This window comes from Alligator mississippiensis, chromosome 1, assembly GCF_030867095.1.
Source record: "Alligator mississippiensis isolate rAllMis1 chromosome 1, rAllMis1, whole genome shotgun sequence".
NCBI classification, from domain to species: Eukaryota; Metazoa; Chordata; order Crocodylia; family Alligatoridae; genus Alligator; species Alligator mississippiensis.
The window spans coordinates 343,048,698-343,070,041 of record NC_081824.1 but is presented as its reverse complement, the minus strand read 5'-3'; the positions used below and the strand labels follow the sequence as shown (position 1 = coordinate 343,070,041).

The 21,344-nt window shown below is 47.2% G+C and overlaps 1 protein-coding gene across 1 annotated transcript; it reads left to right on the top strand.

Moving 5' to 3' along the window:
- Positions 1–640: 640 nt before the first annotated feature.
- LOC102563224 (lysozyme g) lies at positions 641–11,559 on the top strand. Its single transcript, XM_059720983.1, has 6 exons — positions 641–748; positions 2,530–2,604; positions 4,642–4,743; positions 6,699–6,898; positions 9,509–9,650; positions 11,018–11,559. The coding sequence occupies exons 2-6, from the start codon at positions 2,562–2,564 to the stop codon at positions 11,149–11,151; spliced, it is 621 nt and encodes a 206-aa protein (XP_059576966.1). The 5' UTR covers positions 641–748; positions 2,530–2,561; the 3' UTR covers positions 11,152–11,559.
- Positions 11,560–21,344: the final 9,785 nt, after the last annotated feature.

Below are 21,344 nucleotides of genomic sequence, written 5' to 3'. Positions count from 1 at the left end.
GGGAGTGCAGAGCTTGAAGCACAGGACTTGTGATCAGTGGGGCACCAGGAGTGCAGAGTCCAGAATGGGACTCTCCCAGAAGTAGCAGGGAGCGCCACACAATGGAGCCTGTCCAGCTTGGTCCCTACCCCTAGCTGCACATGGTGGCAGGAAGCAGGGCCAGGCCACTGGCTTCATCATGCAGACCCTCCCCATGGCAGCATGCAAGTCCCAAGAGCTGCACGTGAGCCAACAAGAGCCCCATGAAATGAAACTGGCACAGCATGGTCCTACTCACTGCTACCACATGCAGCTCTTGGAGCCATGCGCTGTCAGGGGGCTCTTCCTGTATGGGCCATAAGCACCCCAAGGGTGCACCCCAATGCTCCACCACCTGCTGCTGCCATGGTAAGGGCTGTGCACAATGGAGGGGGGGGAGGGGGGGGGACTGCACACCCCCCCATATGCTCACACACACACACACGCTCCACAAACTGGGAGGTTTTGTCAACCTTCAACTGTCAGTTATAAACCAGTTAAGCAAGGATGGCATAATAAACCACAACCCTGTGCAGAAGAGGTGTTTGAACATTTTGGGGCTAAAATTGAGAAATAAATGAGCTGACAATTGCAGCAATAAAGAGGGAAAGCAGGTACAAATATGTGCAATCTTGTGCCACCAATTTTGGGAGATGCAGAAAAAAAACTCTACAGCACTGACTATTTGACCGCCTGCCTACCAGCACCTTTCTTCTTTCAGTAGGAGCATGTAAGTAGCACCACTGTCATGGAAATTGCTTAGCTTGTTTGATTTTTGCTTTTTTTTCCAAAACCATGTTGTTTATATTTGAGTTTCATATACAGGTTTGTTTACAAGGTACTTCTCCTCTGTCTATCCTTGGAAGGCGATCTAATAATCACTTTTTTAAATGGAGCTGTGTTGGGCCCTAGTTTTTCCAGTCCATATCAATAAGTCTATGCCTACTTTGCTATTTGTCCTGTGTTCAGCATTATTCTGGATTTTGCTGGTGGGCAGAAACAGTTCTTTGTTTTTTGCTGGAGTCTCTGACTTTCAGGTCTAATGTACTTCCTCCTCAGGACATTCTTTTTGTAGTATTCTAGATTCTTGTTTGGATGGGTGACTTCCTTTGCTTGCTCTAGTTTCTCAGAGACTAATTCTGGGTGTTATACAACCCCTTCTCTGAGATTTTTCTCAAAGAAACAAATCACTGTCTTTAGGATTCAGTTAGTCAGGTCCTAAAACTGCAGGATAGGTCCTTTGTTCCTCGATCAGTATAATTTTACCTTCTTGGTACTCTCTGTTGATAAACGTCTCCCACATTGTCATTTTCACCTGGAGTGCAGGTATACAAAAACTTCTGAGGCACATTTTCATTGTCAGCTTCCTGTGTCTAAGCTAAGTAAATCTCTTCAAGTGCTTTAAGACAAGCCCATGTACCCAGACAAGCCCATGTCTCCTCTCTGGAGAACAGTCTAGGATACCAGAACACGACTGGGAAAAAAAAAACATTGTTAGGAATTCTTTATCTTTGTTCTGGACTTTGCCACCAGCTTTTTTTTTTAGGGAAGAGATGGGGAACCAAGAGAAACATGTGGAAAGAGAGACCCCCAATGAAAAGAAAGAACTGAGATTTGAAATCCGAGTCACAGCAAACTGGAATTGTGAAATAATTTTCCTCCTTGCCAGCTCCCATATGGATACCGGATGGATTTTATTTTGGTTAGAAAACATTACTGCACATTTCATCATCTCTGAGATCACATTAACTTTTAGATCGAATAGGATATATTCTTCTTGTATATACAAAGCCCCTCAAAACTTCAATCTTTGGGCAAAATACAAAGTGAAGGGAAGCAAGTAAAAAATTGACCTAATTCAGAATATGAGCTAGTCTTCAGTCTATACATCAGTACATTTTGATAGGCAGTAATAGAAGGCCAAAGGCTGCAGTCCTCACTCCTGAACAGATCTTCATTATGCAATAGGCTTAATGGAAAATTACAGCCAGAAAGGGCTAACACAGATGGTGGAAAGTGATCATATCCTGCCCCTGATCACAGATATGGCATAAGCTATAATAAACACCATCAAAATATGTTGTAGACACCCTAGCAGAGGCTCAAGGTTCAATTTTGAAGGGGAAACAGCAGCTGGTAATTCTTAAAACAGTTTATCATACTAATTCCATATCAAATATTCTTGGAGATTATAGTTCTGAAGACAAGTAGGAAGAGGAATTAGAATATCAACAAGGTTGAATTATTAAAGCTTGATTCCACATCTATTCTCTCCTCTCTCTTCTGGACTCTTTGTATGCTCTGTCAGGGAAAGGCAGAACTATTCTTGTGGTCTCTGTCATGGCTACCCATACACCAAGCCATAGAATTGTTTTCTATTTCACTATTGGCACATTCAGTCAAGAAAAGTATCCAATTATTCATAAAATGGTGTACAAGTATTCATATTTAGTTAGAGGACATATCAAGGCCTTTCTTTTGTCATGTTTGCTGCTTTTGATTTTTTTTCAGATTCTCTTCTGTGCTTAAGAAGAACCACCAGCATGCATCTGCCACTGATCATTCTGGGCCTAACTGCCTTTATTGGTCAGTTTGGAGCAATCTCTGGTTCACTGAACTTTCTGACATGACAACTGAGTAAAGAGATTTGGGGCACATAAGACATCAAGGTTACAAGCAAATACTTGGCTGAAAGAAGGTTCACCAGACCTGGAAAAGGCTTATCACTGAACAGTTGACAGATAATAACTGCTTTTATGCCCACAGTTACCCCACAGAAAGTGAAAGCTACATGAGGTCAAGCTAGCCCAACCTGATTCAGGGGTAAATTGACTTGGTAAAACTCAGGTGCAGACAGAAGTGACAATTTTTGCCTGAACTGGCCACAATAGGTGGCTTAAAACCATGACCAAACACAAGCGCAAGGCCATTGGCAGCACATAGGGGGTGTACACGGATGCACATGCACCCCCTGAGATTGGCCATGTACCCCCCTGGACGTGCCAGCCTCTAAAGTGGAAGTGCCGGCGGGAGTGCACTCTGGCTTTGCCAGTTTTGCTGCTGGTGTTTCTGCAAGCAGTGCTCAGCTGCTGAGGGACCCCTCCCTCCCAGTCCGTGATCAGACACTGGGGACCTCTTCCCCTCCTCCATCAGCCATCTGGTGTCCCCCCCCCCCCCCCCCCCCCGGTCCCCTCCACCCGACTTGGGAGGCACCAGCCACCCATGTGCATGGGTGCAGACAGCTTAAAAAATGGCCGATTGGGTGAAAATCTCACACCTCATTGAATGAGGGGTCAGATGAAGACATTTCAAAACAGCATCTTTTGTAAGTTCTGTCTGCCAGCCTCAAGCTGTTTTCAGAATGGGAGGGAGGAAAGGGAGTGGAGAGAGTTCAGTCTGGGGGTTTTTCAACCCCCACTGGAGGATGGAGCAGGTGTGTTGGAGTCTTCCCAAGGGGGGGGGGGGGGGGGGGGCTCCAATCCCCTCCCCCCCCCAGGGCCAGCTGGGGAACCCTTAGAATTAACTCCCTCTACTCCCTTTCCCCCTTCCCATTCTGAAAGCTTTGCAGCCTCACAGGGAGGAGGGGCCATTGCTAGAGGAAACCAGCTGCAGGCTGGCAGCCAGCAGCTAGATTCCTCTCCCTCCTGGAGCCAACAGTGAACTTCAGCTGGTTCCAGGGGATCATTGCAACTCAGAACACTTCCTAAAAAGCATTCTCAGTTACAGCAGGGACCTGCACTTCTATCTGCACCCTCACTTACTGAGAGATAATTCAAGGAATGTGACCAGTTACCACGCATCATTTTTTTCATGCAAACTCCATACCTCCTAATACCTCTCCTGAGTTTGCTCATTTGTCTATACCCTAATACAGGGGTCAGCAACCCCCAGCACATGTGCTGAGCATGGCACACAAGGCCATTTTGCTCGGCACACCAATGCCAGCCCAAGCTCTAAGAAGCTTCTGCCAGCCACGGAGCCCAGGCAATTCCCATCAGGCGGCTGGGAGGCTGCAAGCCCTGCTGCAAGCAGACCGGGCTCTGGGGCCTGGCTGCAGCTGGGAGGCTGCAAACAGCTGCTCCAGGCTTCGGCTGGTCAGCACTCCAGCACCTTCCATGGTAGATATTGTGTTTTTTTCAGCACTCCGGCCAAAAAATGTTGTCTACCCCTGTCCTAGTACATTTCATTAATATTTCCACAAATCCTAGCTGTGTACATGAGCATAGGGAATGGGCATCAACAGTTAATGGAAATTAGAATTAGAAAATTAGAATATATCACATGATGGAGCTCAAAGTACTTAGAGGACGCTTGCAGAATGGGGACATAGGATGTGTCCTTTTGTAGGTACTTGGGTATGGCTCAGGATGCTTTTATCCCTGGCCTCTTGGAGAACACAGTGAAAGATCCATTTCATCCATCTCTACTGAGGGTGAAGTCCTGAAGAGAATTTCATCCTCAGTAGAGGCAATCATTTCTGGCTGGCAAGCTCCTCGAGACCTGTGAAATACAGAGTACTCCATCTTAAACAGAGTATGTATGGTTAATGACTCTGAATTCTCTTAGCTTTACTCCTGCTCACAAAAGCTCCTAAATGTAAAATGTCTCTATTTAACTTTTCAGACACTTCCTTCAGTCAGTCTAGATGCTATCGCAATATAAATGGAGTTGATACCACTGGGGCGTCTTGTCAAACTGCAAGATCAGAAGGATTAATATACTGTGGTGAGTATGATTGTGTTTTCAGGCTCATTTCAGAATACAGGGTGATCACTGTAATCCACAGCTCTTGATTTCTTCCAACCATGGAAAAAAGGGTTAATTGATTAAATCTTATGACTGGGGTGACCATATGTCCCAGATTAGCCAGGACAGTCCCAGATTTCAGAGGCTGTCTCAGCATCCCAGCCTTTGGAGAAAATTGAAACAAAAGTCCCAGATCGGTGGGAACCTGTGCCCAGTTCCTGAGTCATGTGTGGGTGGGTCCCCACCAATCTGGGGACTTTTACTTCAGTTTTCTCCAGGGAGCCCAGCCAATGGGCTGGTCCCTGGTCTGGACTCCATTGGGTTGTGAGCAGAGTCGCTTGTGCAGTAGAGTGGGATGTTGGGGGGAGGGAGGGGCAGGGGAGCTGCAGAGTTTTTGTCTGGCCCCGTTCTGGGAGTGGTGGAGTCGGGGCGGGGGGGGGGCAGTCTATGTCTGTGCCTGGTCCCACTCTTGAGATCCATGAGGAGGGGAGAGGCATGCATGCACTGTCCTGCCTGGCCCAGACTGTTGATACTACCCTTCACCCTGCCCCACTCCATCCCAGATTTCCCTCAAATTATTATGGTCACTGAACTCATAATATTCCTCTAGCAAAAATAATCCTTTTCTGTTTTTACCTGTGGGACAACTACCAAAATTATGTTGTTCCATTGGCATTAAAAGAGTTAAACAACGGATACATTTTGATCCAGAAAGTAAACAGTCCATTTTTATATCAGCAGCTTCTGATCCCTTTTTATGTTTTTGAAGCAGTCAGACAAAAAACCTCAAATTGAAGTCAAAGGTGCTGAGAGTGCCATAAACCTCAGAAGACGAAGCTCTAGGTGGTCCCGAATTATAAAATTTAACCAAAGTGATCACCCCAAAGCTGTGCAGTAGATCAGCAATGGAGCTGACTGGGAAATTCCTGGTTTCCCATCTTTCTTAGCCATCACTGTCATTACTGGCACTGCTAGTAAACTTGAAGGAACACCTTATTCTGATTGCTCCAAAAATAAAATAGGATTTAACACAGAGACCTGATTTAACTAGGAATGAAGTTACACATTGCACTCTTTACTAAGGGCACTTAAAGCAAGTGTCCACATGTTAAAGCTCATTAACATGTGCTAAGCATGCTCCCTAGCTTGTGTTAGGGTAATTTCAGTCTGCTCCATAGAGTTACAGTGAGCAAAATAACAGTCCTCCAGCATCCCAGGGTGCACTACTCCCACCCCCCATTAATCCCTCCCCCTAAGCAGGGATAGAGTCCAGGTGTCCCGGCTACTAATCAATCACACTCCTGCTTGCCAGCCCTCTAGTGGCAAATTTGAGCTCTGCAGGCAAAAAACAGTATTAACCTTTAACATGCAAATGCTCACAGCACATTCTAACTTTGATACTAATTAGCACGCCATACATTTAGTATGGTTTCAATGTAATGTGTAACTTCACCCCTATAGGATTTTCTCTAAGTGCAGGATGGGCTGATGTTGAACCTTCAAAAGAAAAAAGGAGGGGAAAATGCAAGTGTGGGGATTACTACCTCCTCTCCCACAAATGCCTCTTGGAGGTATACAAGTCCACCATTTGTTAGAGTATGGGTCCCCCTTTTGACTGTAAACCTCCATACTTCTGCTTCATCCTTCTGTCTGCAGACAAGATCCTTGCCTAGAGGGTCTCAGGTGCTGTCTGTTCCTCCACAAAGACAGTGCACAATTCCCCTTCACTTCCCCAGCAAATCCATACCCATTCTTCTTTGACTCCAACAATACAGATAAGCACCATTTTCCATATCATTTCAAGTTACATGTCTTTTTCACCTTGACACTATACATGATTCATAAGTTAAAATGCACAACCTAACTCATACAGTGTCTACCTAGGGTGACAAATAGTTCTGAAATTAATTAAATGAAAACCTTTACTTGTACAGGAGTTCCAGCTTCTCAAAAGATTGCTGAGAGGGACCTAACCAGAATGAATAAATATAAAGGCATCATTAAAAGTGCTGGCAGAAAACTGTGCGTGGATCCAGCTGTGATTGCTGGCATCATCTCTAGAGAGTCACATGCAGGAGCTGCCCTAACCCACGATGGCTGGGATGAAAGGAGAAATGGTTTTGGTTTGATGCAAGTGTGTAATTTACAATAATCTTAGAATAAGATAGCACAGATGGGTTTTATAGGCAAGAAGACAGCCTTATTTCTCAATAGTGCAGCTACTGCTGATGTCCATACCATTAAAAGAAACTATAGTTGTGGCAGCAGCAGCATGTTGCACTGGCACAAGGGACACCTGAGATCTGTAAGCAAGCTTCTTTAAAGTGTTGATTCCTCTTTGGACAGTGTTTTTCAACCTGTGATCCGCAAACACCAAAGGGGTTCACAGGGTACATCCAATGGGTCCATAAAAGATTATTACAATCAATCAAAAATATGTGAATATCCACACTTACAAGTCAAAGGGGTCTGCACCTCAATTCAAAATATTTTAGGGTTCCACAAATGAAAAAAGGTTGAAAACCACTGTCTTAGGAGGTTAAAGAGAGTCCTTAAGAGCCTGTGCATTTTATCCTGCCACCCAGACAGTCCATTCTGTGGTGGCAGCATTTGTGAAGGTGAAAGCCTTACATGAAGCAACGAGGTGATTATGCATTCTCATCATACTAAGTTTACATTTGATCTTTTCCATTGGTTTCAGCTTCCCAAACCTCTGGTCACCAGCTGCATGTTTAATTTTGTACAGAAATCTGTACTGAAACACCCTCCCCCACTCAGGTGTTGCCTAGCTCTGGAACTCTTTAAGTAAATGGGTACTTCAGGGTTTGATTTTAAAAGGTCCTGAGACATGTAATATTCCACTTCTGTACACACCCAAAAACACTTTAGTGTTGACAGAGCTGAGCACCTCAGTGCCCATCTCACCCCCATTGTCTAGGGCAGGGGTTGTCAACTGGGGGGCTGTGTAACCCTGGAAGCACTTGGGAAGGCCCTAGTGGGTCCATGTGAGTGGGCAGGGACGGAGCGCCATCACCTACCACCCCACACCACTGCCTCCCAGAAGCAGGGCTGGGGCAGGGCAAGAGCAGTGGCACCCCTCTGTGGGCCACACAGGTGCTGTCCAGCTAGCTGGATGTGATGGGGGGAAGGGGAAGCTTGCATGTGGTGGCCGCCACCACCACCTACCACCCTGTGCTGTCGCTGCTCCACATGAGGGCACCGCCATCCCCACTCCTTGTTCTGTGTCCGGCCACCAAGGTACACTTATTGAAAACCCCTGGTCTAGTGGTATCTACTGGGTTGGACTCGATGACCTTTCGAGGTCCATACCAGCCTTTAATTTATATGATTCTATAATGCAACAGCTAGACTTACCTCCACCTATCTCCACCCAAAAGGCCTCAATCTAGGAAGGATACTCATAACATGTTTAGCTGAGGCAGTGACAGCTGCATTTTCGTTTAAACCACAAAAGGAAAGGATTGGAGAGGACGTGGCCCCTTTTCCATATAATTTAGTAGTTAGAGCACTCCCCCACGAAGCGAGTGTAATTCCCAATTCTGCTCCGGGGGATTCAAACCTTTGCCACCTTCAAACCTAACCCCCTAAGCCTCCAGCCTATTGTGTGGTGGGGCTGGATTGCATTCTCTATTCAAGATTCACCAAGTCACAGTATGTGAGGTGCATGACTTCAGCTTAGTGTTTAGGGCCCTCACTTGGAAAAGTGAACTTCTGGGTTCTGAGCACAGTTCCTCTTCTGTTAGCACTGCCAATATCTAGTAGTGAAAACATAGTATACAGAGAAGATCATGGGGCATTCTGATAAAGATTTGACACAATAAAAGCTAGTTGAATCCGTTGAAAGGGCAGTAAACTGCCTAAACTTATTGGGGTAAGTCTTATCTCACCTTTACATGCATAAGTGGCACTAATATAGCTACTTAACTGAAATTCTTGGCATTTCTGCCAAATTTAGATCCTATTTCTACCTGTGGTGGAACAGGATCATCCTATACACATGCTAGCCAGAACCCATGTGGAGGAGCAAACCCCTCCCACCATTTAGCCCAATGGCCTTGTGGTTAAAACACTTGTGTAGGGAGGCATTCTAGATTATAGGTTTTAATCACCCAAAGGGTTTGGGCCTCTATCTCCTGCTTCTCAGAAAAGTGCCTTAAACATGGCACAGGGAGACCTAAGTTCTAGCCCTGATCCCTTTCCCATTGGGACAGAAACAATTCCATTCCTGTTGATTGGCATTACCCAGTGAATATTAAATGCATTGTTTGGTGGGCTAACTTCAGGAGGGAAGCAGTGGACGATGCCTGGCCCATGGCCTGGTGATTAAAACACATTACTAAGAAAGAGAAAAATATAACTTCAGATTCCATCTAGGTGACCAGAAGCCTAGAAACTAGCAGGCTCTGTGGCTAAAATAAAAGGTATCAGGACCCTCCTCCATCATCAAACCCTCCTCCAGCATCTCTGATGAAAGCTTTGGACTTAATAGGAATTATATAGGTGCCAGGGATTTCTATTTCCTACTGGCACTTATGCAAACATAATGAAGCCTAATGAGCCTACTCAGAAGGGAAATGCAGGGGTGAGGATAGCTAAATAGAATGAAAACTGCATGTAAAGGCCAAAATTGTAGTTACAAGGTTACATAGGTACTTGGTTGCATACAAGATTTAGCTTATCATCTTGTACCTTGGAGGAGTAACATTAGCTTGGTTTCTTCCAGATTGATAGACGGTCTTATCCTCAACTTACTCGACCATGGAACTCCGAAGCTCATCTCATTCAAGGCACACAAATCCTTGTGAAAATGATTACGACAATCCAGAGAAAGTTCCCAAGGTGGACTAAAGAACAACAGCTGAAAGGTAAAGTATGGAATATATTCAGGCTATGAGACAAGGGAAATCCTAAGACACAAATCCCGTTTAAGTTCCTTGTATTACTGAACTTATGCAAGAATCTCTCATGCTTTTCACCATTGATGCAATTCTTCTGCTTCCTGATTTCTCAGAGCTTGGACAGTGAAACTAAATACATCTGTTTCACATTGGTTTTCCCTTCCTTTAGTACAGTATTGGGTTTGAGGTTCCAACACTGCAGGAGGAATAGTTAAATCCATAAAGAATTAATGTGCATTACCCTATTTTAATGTGCACTAAAGCATCACAAAACAATGGGCTCTTCTGCTAATGTGCATTAAAATAGGCTAATGCTCCCCTTTCTAGTACCACATAATGGAGGTACTAATTTAATGCACCTTACCTGAAGTTCAGTAATGAACATGTAGATGCACCCTTAATGTTGTTATTTGGGCCTCAACTATTTGACCATGGCTGCATCTATATGAGATGCTGACTGCACAGTAGCCTGTGACAACTGTGCAGTAGTGTCCTGTGGCAGGAAACATGATGCAACACTACTGTGCAGTAGTAATGAGCTAATGCGTGGTCAGCATCACAAAAAAGCTGTCTGGTGATTCTACTTCTCAGAAACTCTGGTGTATACAAATACTAAATGGCTGCACAGTCAGCATCTCATGTAGACATGGCCTATGAGTACTATCCTGAAGCCATTGAAAGTAAAGGGAGGTTTAGCATTTATTTAAACATAGCCAGCATCTCACTCTGAATCTCTGTAGATGTGTAATCGTTTTGAAAACTATAGATACATCTCGAGAGAATTACAAGATTGTGCAGGTAACATGAAAGATGGAATAGAGTAAATTAGCATCCAGTGAGCTTTGTGCTGCTAGATATAGATTGATTCTAATATCCAGGTCAGCTCATTTATAGCTAGCTCAAGGGTCTATGCTATACTGCAGCATGCAGTACTGGCACAGAGATTCAGAAAAAGGAAAAGAATGAAGTTAATGCTCATGTTTTTTATATTCATCCACCATAGTTTTCATTCAGCCCTGAAAATGACTGTGACAAGGTTATTAGGTCTTCATTCATTAAGTGTGGTGTGGGATGAAGAATGAGGCCTCCTGTTTGAACATGGTTAGCCAAATGCATGCTATATTTTCACACAGCTACTGGTATCTGTGAATGTAAAACCATCAAATCCTGATTTTTGAGTGAATTTAGGATTTTATACATTCTGTTCACACAACCTCAGTCTAATCAGATACACACAGTAAGAGAACAATTCAGACATTTCCAAAAGCTCTTACAAACTAAGAGAGACTGTTTAGTTTGTTGTCTGTGTTTACACTTCTGATGCTTTGTTTCAGGTGGGATTTCTGCCTACAATGCAGGACCTCGAAATGTCCAGACTTATGCTGATATGGATATTGGCACAACCCACAATGATTATGCCAATGATGTAGTTGCACGAGCCCAGTTTTACAAGAAAAATGGATACTAAATGTGGGAATTTCCTTCTACTTGGATAAATTACAGTCCTTAGGTTGATCGGTCCAACTTTCATGAGAGATCTTGAGTATCGCTCAATGTTACTAATTGTTCCTCTGAGCTATGAGGCTTCCTTATCAATGTTGTTGCCTTCCCAATTTAAAATGATGCTTATTTTGTTATTTGTCATTTTGCTAAGAAATCAAAAGGGGAAGTTATCTTTCTGGGGAATTCAGCTTTCATTTTCAATTTTTTTGTAAATTACTTTGAAAATGCATTCTTACAGCTTTTGGTTGGAAATCTTCAGGTGCTTTGCAAATCATGCATATGTATTTGAATTTTTCAGAAAATGCTTAGAGCTCAGAGTGAGTACTTACGAATGAAGAAAATCGTAATAAAATATTAGCGAGTGAAGTGAAAATATGAGCATTTTGTGGTTTCTCTTTATCAGCAAAGTTTAGATGGGGACAACTTTAAAAATCAAAGCACACAAATTACAAAAAGGAATGGAATGAAGGACAGTTGTACTACATACGTTATGGGGTCTTCTCTGCTATCAAGGGTCTTAACATTCATTACTTGTAAAGAAGGGATAATATTAGGATTATTCTGTTCATTACATTCTATGCTCCTGTGACTAAGATTTGAAACTGAATGCATTCCAAAAAAATAAATCAACAGCCTATGGTAAGAAGAGGAGCTCCTAGATCAATGGAATTACTGCCTTTGACTTAAATATTGATTCAGCCTTTAAAAGGAAGTTGAATTCTGTTGATATGCCAGTATATTCTATAAAAAACAGGACCTGTGGGTTCTGAGCAATTTCGCACATCTTGCTTATTATGTGTCTCCGCTAGAGTTGATCTTTTTACAAACCATGGCCAGAAATGTCTTTATAAGCATATTCTCTTACTATGGGTATAGTCTGCTATAGCACTTACTGTGCAAGACATTCAGCTTGCCATAGCAAGTATTACATTTTTCTTTAAAAAGTACAAGTACTATACTACAGTCCTAGGTAACCCTCCTGTCATTCTATAATATCTTCCTTTTTTGAGCAGTTAGTATTTAAGCAGACCACACAGTATACATGACTGTTAAACCAGGGAGGTCAGGAGGATGGTTAGCAAGCAAACCATTAGCAGGCAATGTCAGCTTCATCTAGACAAAGGGTGCTCAATCCTAGCCTGTGGGCCAGATCCAGGCCACAAGGCCATATCATCCAGCCCGCAGGGCTCCCCACAAGCCTGGAGTTTAGGTTGTAGGGGAGTGGTGGCAAATAACGCTGCCACTATTTCCCCACCCCCGAATATCCAACCCCCAGTTCTGGCCCCCATACAGCTGCTTTGGGCCCCAGCTGGGCCACTGCTGTATGAAGGGCAATGGACCATTGTTGGCCTGGCTGCACATGGCTGGATTGGCTCCAAGCTGCACCCACCTCACCCCACCAGGCCAAGCATACCCAGCCAGGCAGCCACCTAGGACAACAAAATGAAGGGGATCAGAAAAAAAAAACGGTGTGCATGTACCTCACGTGCTCATTGAGGGCCACTTCAAGAGTCTGATCACGTGCAAAAGCAAGCAGGGCAGACCTGGCAGCCACGCTGCTACACTGGGGTTCTGCCTGGGGCCCTCCCTCAACAGGTCCCAGGTATTAGAAGGGAGGACGGCAATAGTTCATTTGCCTAGGGCAGCAACAATCCTTACACTGCTTCTACACCCAAACAGCTGGGTCAGGCTGCAGTTGGGCCATGTGTGTGGCTGGATCCAGCCTAAGCTGAGCCAACACTATGTGCTGGATCAAGCCATGGGGCAAAGAGTTTGGCCAGCACTAATGTGGATAATGCATACAAGATCTACAGTTAGTTTGGCAAACATCTTTTGCTGGCATATTGTGCAACCATCAGCATGAACACTGCATGCCCCCGGAGGCTGGGGAGGCACAGTGAGCTCCTGCAGGCGGCGGCAGCGCTGTTAGAGGCAGGAGCATGGCAGTGGCAAGAGGGGAACTCCCACAGGTGGCCATGGCAGTGTCAGTGGTGGGAGGAGGGGAGGGTGGTGAGCACCAACCAGCGGTCGGCAATCACCCACAGATGCCACTGGCAGTGGCGGCCAGCAGCAATAGCAGACTGCCCACAAAAGCCACCGGCGGTGTTGATGGCAGAGGGGCAGGGCTGGTGAGCAGCAACAGCCTGCAGGCGCCACTGGCAGTGTTAGCGCTGCCTTTTCACAGGGGTGTACCACCACGCTCAGGGGGTGCACGTGTACCCGCATGCACCCACTACTCTTTGCCAATGACCATCAGTGTGAATTAATAATGATCTCATCAGATCCACTACCTGAAAGAAATGGGATGACATTGCAACAGCTACTGAAACAATGATCCTCTTACCCACTCCAGAGCAATGATTCCATGTTGTTTTAAAGACACAGCAAACTACAAGACCATTTAGAAAATCATTCTACCTCTATTTTCAGTGTGTAGTATAACATAGTATGATTATTACTGTAAGCAGGTTACCTAGCCTGATGGCTACTGCAGGCACACTTTGCTCCCTGAGGAGTTCCACAGCCAGTCCTCCCAAAGTCTTTAGGGAACAAACAAACCAACAAATAACCATACAAAACAAAAACCTCTCTCTCCTGTTGAGAAGCCCCTTGGCTCTGGCACAGAGTAGTGCAGAGCAGAGCAGCCAGGCTAGTGTCGTAGCAATAAAGTTTGGCGCCTGGGGCAAAGCCCACAGCAGCAGCCTGCCCTTGCCCCCCCACCATGCTTGCCCAGGGGGTACATTTAGCGGTGGGAGTTGTCTCACAGGCATATATAATTTGTTGTTTATATGTATACATATAATGTATGCTGTTCCTCAAATTATGATTCACATCTGAACCTACATCTTCCCTTAATCACCTCAAAGTGTTTTGAGTCACTCTGTTAATTGCAAGATTTTACCTACAAGACACTAGACTTGTAGGACTTTACCAAAACGACCAAAACGCTGGCTTGCATCCATAGATGCTTCTCAAGCAAATCCCGGGACGTCATTCTCCCCCTGTACTCGGCCTTAGTGAGGCCGCAGCTGGAGTACTGCGTCCAGTTTTGGGCTCCACAATTCAAAAAGGATGTGGAGAAGCTTGAGAGAGTCCAGAGAAGAGCCACGCGCATGATCAGGGGTCAGGGAAGCAGACCCTACGATGACAGGCTGAGAGCCCTGGGGCTCTTTAGCCTGGAAAAGCGCAGGCTCAGGGGTGATCTGATGGCCACCTACAAGTTTATCAGGGGTGACCACCAGTATCTGGGGGAACGTTTGTTCACCAGAGCGCCCCAAGGGATGACGAGGACGAATGGTCACAAACTACTACAAGATCGTTTCAGGCTGGACATAAGGAAGAATTTCTTTACTGTCCGAGCCCCCAAGGTCTGGAACAGCCTGCCACCGGAGGTTGTTCAAGCGCCTTCATTGAACACCTTCAAGATGAAACTGGATGCTTATCTTGCTGGGATCCTATGACCCCAGCTGACGTCCTGCCCTTTGGGCGGGGGGGCTGGACTCGATGATCTTCCGAGGTCCCTTCCAGCCCTAATGTCTATGAAATCTATGAAATCTATGAAACCTCTCCAAATGATCTGTCACATAAAGCATTTATAAAGGGACTTTCCTTTCATTTCCATGCTGCTACCTAGGCCTCTTAGTTGATTACAGATATAGACTTAAATATTAAAAAAAAAAAGTTAAATAAAAATTGCATACAACTGCTTGATTTTAATTAATATTTCCCTTATTTATTTGATCATAGCAAGGTTCATATTCCAGGAGTGGCCATGACACTCCCTGGTGACTGCACAACCCTCACCATAGTCTTGCTCTAGGGTGCCCTCACCTTCTCACTCAGCTGCCATGCCTTGAAGTATTTGTGGAGGCTGCCTAAGTCTTAGATCAGTGGTTCTCAAACTTATGCAGTGGGCCTCCTTGGAAAGGCACAGTGTCATGTCAAGGGAGGTGCAGGCAGCAAATCTTCTTTTTTTTTTGAGAAGAGGGCAGCTCCCTGGGCAGCAGGTAGGGAAGAGGAGAGGGCAGGGGAAAGCTGCAGCTGGGCAAGACTGCGTGGGGGCACAGGACCGGGGCCAGTGGGAGAGCAGAACTGAAAGAATAGGGCTCACTCCCAGTGGGGCACCAGGAGTGCAGAGTCCAGAATGGCAGGGAGCACCATACAATGGAGACAGGTGGGCTTGGCACCGCCCCTTGTTTCCCAGTGGGGTCCTGGCAGCTGCACGTGGCGGCAAGAAGTGGGGCTAGGCTGCTGACTCCATCATGCAGACCCTCCCCACGGCGGCATGCGAGTCCCAAGAGCTGCACGTGAGACACCAGGAGCCCCATGAAATGGAACTGGGCCAGCCTGGCCTCACTCAGAGTGAGGATTCAAGATGTGATGGAGATGATCCCGGCCATTATCTGGTCCACTGGTTAAGACTCCATGGTACTAATTCATGTGGGCTCTAATGACGTAGCCAGGAGAAGCCCAGATCATCTGATGAAGGACTACCATGCTCTGGGGGGGCAAGCTGAAGGAGAGAGGGGCACAGGTGGTCTTTTCATCTGTCCTTCCAGTGAGCAGATGTGGATGACGCCATGAGAACTGCATCAGAGAGGTTAACTTGCGCCTTCGGGAATGGTGGCTTGAGACGGGCTTTGGCTTCTTGGACCATGACCTGTACTTCAAGACGAGAGACATGCTCAGGTGGGATGGGCTTCACCTCTCCCCCAAAGGTAAGCATGTGTTCTCTTTTAGGTTGGCTGATCTCCTCCGGCGGGCTTTAAACTAGGCTCATTGGGGGAAGGGGAGGATGAGGTTGGAGGGAGCCTTGGAACACCAAACCAAGTGTCACCCACAAGAACAGCCCAGCCAAGACTGACGATGAGCACAAGAAATACCCAGGTAAGAGACCTGGATAGTCCTGGGATCAGGGGGGTGGTGCATACACCTTCAGAAGGCCTTAAATGCCTACACATTAATATTCGTAGTATGGGGAACAAGCAGGAGGAATTTGCCCTCCTGCTAGCTAACACAAACCCAGACATAGTGGGGCTCACCAAAACATGGTGGGATCCAATGCACAAATGGGCAGTGAACATCAAGGGCTATAGGCTGTACAGGAGGGATAGAACAGGGAGGAAAGGTGGGGGTGTGGCGCTCTATGTCAAAGAACAATTCATATCCTCAATGAGCAACACTGGATCAGAGGAGGGGCAGACTAAAGTGCTCTGGATCAGAATACAAGGAGGTAGGGGGGAAAAGGACTTAATGGTGGGGGTCTACTACAGACCACCCAACCAGGGAGAAGAGCTAGACCAGGAATTCTCAGGTCAGCCTGCAGAGGCAGTTAAGTCAAAGGATGTGGTCATCATGGGTGACCTAAACTATCCGGACATTTGCTTGGAAGAGCAGTCAGCCAGGTCTGACCGCTCACGTGGGTTCCTAGCCATGTTACAGGACCTCCACCTAACCCAGGAGGTGCACAGTCCCACCAAAGAAAATGCCTTATTAGACCTGGTCCTGGCCATAAGTGACAACCTGGTGAGGGGACTGTGGGTGCTTAATCACCTGGGCGATAGCGATCATCGTCTATTGGAATTCACCATCCAGTGCAGGGTGGCAAAGGCCTGCAGCAAGGCAGCAGCCCTGGACTTCAGGACGGTGGATTTCATTGAGCTAAGGAGACTAGTCGGGGAGGCACTGATGTCCCAGAGGGGTGGGGAGTTGGGAGTCCAAGAAGAGTGGTCGTTCCTGAAGGAGACAATCCTCCAAGCCCAAAGGGTGGCAATCCCAATGTGGATCAAAGGGGGCAAGAGTGCTCAAAAACCTGCATGGCTCACCAAAAGCATCCAGGAATGTCTCGAAGCTAAGAAGGAGGTGTACACCCAATGGAAGGGAGGAGCCATCACAAGGGAGGACTATACCTCCATTGCTTGGGATTGTAGAGGGACTGTTAGGAAGGCCAAGGCAGAGATGAAACTGGGACTAGCAACCCGGATCAAGGATAACAAGAAATCCTTTTTTAAATACATGGGTAAAAAGAAGGTTCCGGGTAATGTGGGGCCGCTGCAGGACACACTTGGAAATCTTGTGGTCTTGCCAGGCGACAAAGCTAACCTATTTAACAATTTCTTTTCCTCCATTTTTCTGAGCAGGGACCAGGTCATCCCCCCCACTGGGATCCCCGATGGTTCCAGGGGAGGCGCAGCCAGGCCCAGGGTCAATGAGGACCTAGTCAGGGAACTTCTGGTGGGACTGGACGTGTTCAAATCAGCAAGTCCTGACAATCTCCACCCCAGAGTGCTGCGGGAATTAGAAGAGGTCATTGCAGGACCCCTGGCACAGCTTTATGAGCACTCATGGTGCTCTGGCAAGGTGCCGGAGGACTGGAAAAGGGCCAATGTCATTCCCCTTTACAAAAAGGGAGGAAGGAGGACCCAGGAAATTATAAGCCTGTTAGTCTTACCTTAGTCCTGGGGAAGCTCTTTGAGAAAATTATCCAGGTGCACATCTGCGAAGGGCAAGCAGGGGAGTGTATACTTAGGGGCAACCAACATGGGTTCATTCAAGACAGGTCTTGTCAGACCAACCTGGTGGCCTTCTATGACCAGGTCACAAAATTCCTGGACGCAGGTGTCACGGTGGATGTAGTCTTTTTGGACTTTAAGAAGGCCTTCTACACTGTCTCTCACCCCATTCTCGTTAAAAAATTAGGAGATTGTGGTGTCGATGCCTACACAATCAGATGGGTTGCCAATTGGCTGGAGGGCCAGAGAGTGGTGGTGGACGGGTCATTTTCGACCTGGAGGGATGTGGGCAGTGGGCTCCCCCAGGGCTCAGTCCTCAGGCCCGCACTGTTCAACATCTTCATCAGTGACTTGGACAAGGGGGTGAAAAGCACCTTTTTCAAATTTGCAGATGACACTAAGATTTGGGGAGAAATGGGCACGTTAGAAGGAAGGGACAGGCTGCAATTGGATCTGGACAGGTTACAGAGGTGGGCAGATGAGAATAAGATGGGATTCAATACTGACAAGTGCAGGGTACTGCACCTAGGGAGAAAGAACCAGCAGCACACCTACAGGCTGGGGAACTCCCTTCTCGTCAGCACAGAGGCAGAAAAGGATTTTGGAGTCATTATAGACTTCAAGATGAACATGGGCCGCCAATGTGGGGACGCAGTGAGGAAGGCTAATCGCACCTTATCATGCATCCACAGATGCATCACTAGCAGGTCCAAGGTGGTGATCCTCCACCTCTATGCGACATTGGTCAGGCCGCAGCTGGAGTACTGCATCCAGTTCTGGGCACTGCACTTCAGGAGGGATGTGGACAATATGGAGAGGGTCCAGATGAGGGCCACTCACATGACCAGGAGGCAGCAGGGCAGGCCATACGAGGAGAGGCTATGAGACCTGAACCTGTTCAGCCTCCACAAGAGAAGGCTGAGAGGAGATCTGGTGGCCATCTATAAACTTGCCAAGGGGGACCAGCAGGCAATGGGAAAGTCCTTGTTCCCCCGAGCACTACTGGGAGTAACAAAGAATAATGGCCATAAGTTGACAGAAAGTAGATTCAGGCTAGACATCAGGAGGCACTACTTCACAGTCGGGGCAGCTAGGATCTGGAACCAACTTCCAAGGGAAGTGGTGCTCACTCCTACCCTGGGGGTTTTCAAAAGGAGGCTAGATAGACACCTTGCCGGGGTCGTTTGACCCCAGCATTCTTTCCTGCCCATGGCAGGGGGTTGGACTTGATGATTTGCTCAGGTCTCTTCCAACCCTACCAACTATGAAACTATGAAACACTCACTGCCACCATGTGCAGCTCCCAGAACTGGCTGGAGCCACATGCTGTCAGGGGGCTCCACCTGCACGGGCCATGGGCACCCTGAGGGTGCACCCTGAGGGCCCGCCCCCTGTTGCTGTCATGGCGGGGGCTGTGCACCATGGGGAGGGCACATGCACAAGCCCCCATACCCATACACCCCCCCACACACACACTCCACAAACATCACCCCTCCCCCACATGCCAAACACACCCACCACCTCCCCACCCCTATGCACACCCCCCACAAACCCCACCCCCTCACCCCTACACACATACACCTCACCACAAACCCCACTCCCCCCACAAACCCCCTCCCATTCCTATGCACACCCACCCCCCACAAACCCCACCCCTATTCACACACCCCCAACAAACCATTCCCACCCCTACATACCCCCACACCCTCCACAAACCCCACCCCCACACTCACCCACACTGCCCCACAAACCCCACCCCTCATTCCTACACACTCCCCCACAAATTCCATCCCCCACAAACCTCACACCCACACACCATCACCCCATCACACCCCCCCCAGCTAAACCCCACACACTCCCCCACACACCATATATAAGAGTAAGGCTTTATTTTGAGCTATTATGCAATTGCCTCTATATATACACACACTGTGCAAACACACATAAATCAAGAGAAAAATATTTTTTAAGTTAAATTTAAAATATTATAGTAAATGTTTGGTTTTTAGTATACTATTTGGTTTTATTCCAGTTCAAAGATGGGAACCCCACCCCACTCCCAAAAGGAGTACTTTTGGGGGCAAGGGGAAGGACTTCTGGTGGCAAAGGTCAGGGGTTAGGTCACAGGGCTTCCAGTCCCATGATGACAGCTCACCAAAACTTATTAAGTGGCCCTCCAGCTGAAATAACTGCTCACCCCTGCGTCAGACATACGTTGCATCATTTTCCATAAGTAAACTGACAAACCTCAGCAATGCGCTTAGTGAGAAACAGCTTAAAATGAGAAATGGATCATTTTGTGAGAAAGAGAGAAAAACATATAACCCGAGTGGAAGAGAGAACTGCAGCAGAGGTTCCAGGAAATTGCAAAGGTAAAAAATATGACAAAGCTATGCAGAGGTGCATTTTTTTCATAGCTCAAGGAGGCTTACTATGTCAAAGTTTAAGAACCCCTGTCCTAGAGTGATCCTCAGCTCTTCTAGCAGCCAGCAAGTCCCTTCCAGACCCTACTTCTCTCAGTTCTGCTTCTCTTGGCATAAGTGGGTCCTCCTAACTAGCCCATGTCCCCCACTCTCCCTCCAGGGCATCTGTAGCCTTAAGCGTTATGTGGCTCCAACCACCCCTTACACCATAACCATGCCTTACAGGTGTTATTGTGCAATCACTCCCTTGTTGGGGCCTCAGTCTCCACCCCTTTTCTTTTGCTGAGTTCTCTAGCTCCAGCCTACTGTGCCAGACTGAGCTTCTGGATTCCAGCCCCTATCTCTTTTCCCTGGATCTTGGGCCCCTGGCCCTGGTGTCAGTCCTTCTTAGACACTCCTGTCCTTGCCCCGCTCTGGGCAATAAGCCTGCTGTAGCTCTGTTTGTCTGGGGCCTCTGGCCCTGTCACCACCCTGCTCTGGGTGCTGAGGCTATTTTGGCCCTGTTTGGGCCCCTTGACCCAGCTCTGCTTCCACCCAAACAAGGCTACCCTTTCCCTCTTGGCTGCCGCCTGCTTTTGGACCAGAGTGGGACCAAAGCCCACTCTGTGTCCTGGGCCCCTAGACCCTGGTGGGCTCAGGACACCTGCATTTCCTTGGGGACCATTGGTACCTCCACCAACTCCCAAACCCAAACCCCTGGATTAAACTGTAACAAAGGACTAAGCACACTGGCTATAACACAAACTAAATCTGTGCTGCTGAGTCCAAACATCAAAAGTAGTTTGCTGTCAGAGCAGCCATACCTCCCCTTGCCCTTGGTTACAAACTTTCAGCACCTTGCTTGCATCCTTAGGGGATTCCAGGAGTCAGCAGAGCCCCTTCCAGCCAGAAAGCCAGCTATGGACTGGGCCAGCCTGCCTGACCTGGCTCAGGGTCCAGGCTTATAAGGCTGCCTAAGCCTTGCTCCTTCTGGTCAGGTGAGCAGGGGGCTTTCACTAGGGCCTGAAGGCTGGTTGCTATAGCAGTTTATGATTGCTGCTCTAGCAGCCTTCCTAGTCTCTGCCCTGTTGGCCTGTTTCCTTAGGTCCTGTTTCTCAACCTTTTTTTGTACCAGGAGCCATTTGTAAACATCAGTGGCCAATGCGACCCAGGGCCCCTCACTCCTGACCCATTGCCCTCCACCCCCAGGCCCCAGCCCCCACAGTGTGTGGGGTGGGGGAGGG

Bases quoted from the DNA above. Each gene is read 5' to 3' on its own strand.
- LOC102563224 (XM_059720983.1), top strand. From the start codon at position 2,562: ATGCATCTGCCACTGATCATTCTGGGCCTAACTGCCTTTATTG. The intron at 2,605-4,641 runs GTCAGTTTGGAG...TTAACTTTTCAG, and splicing joins GGGCCTAACTGCCTTTATTG to ACACTTCCTTCAGTCAGTCT. The intron at 9,651-11,017 runs GTAAAGTATGGA...GCTTTGTTTCAG, and splicing joins TAAAGAACAACAGCTGAAAG to GTGGGATTTCTGCCTACAAT.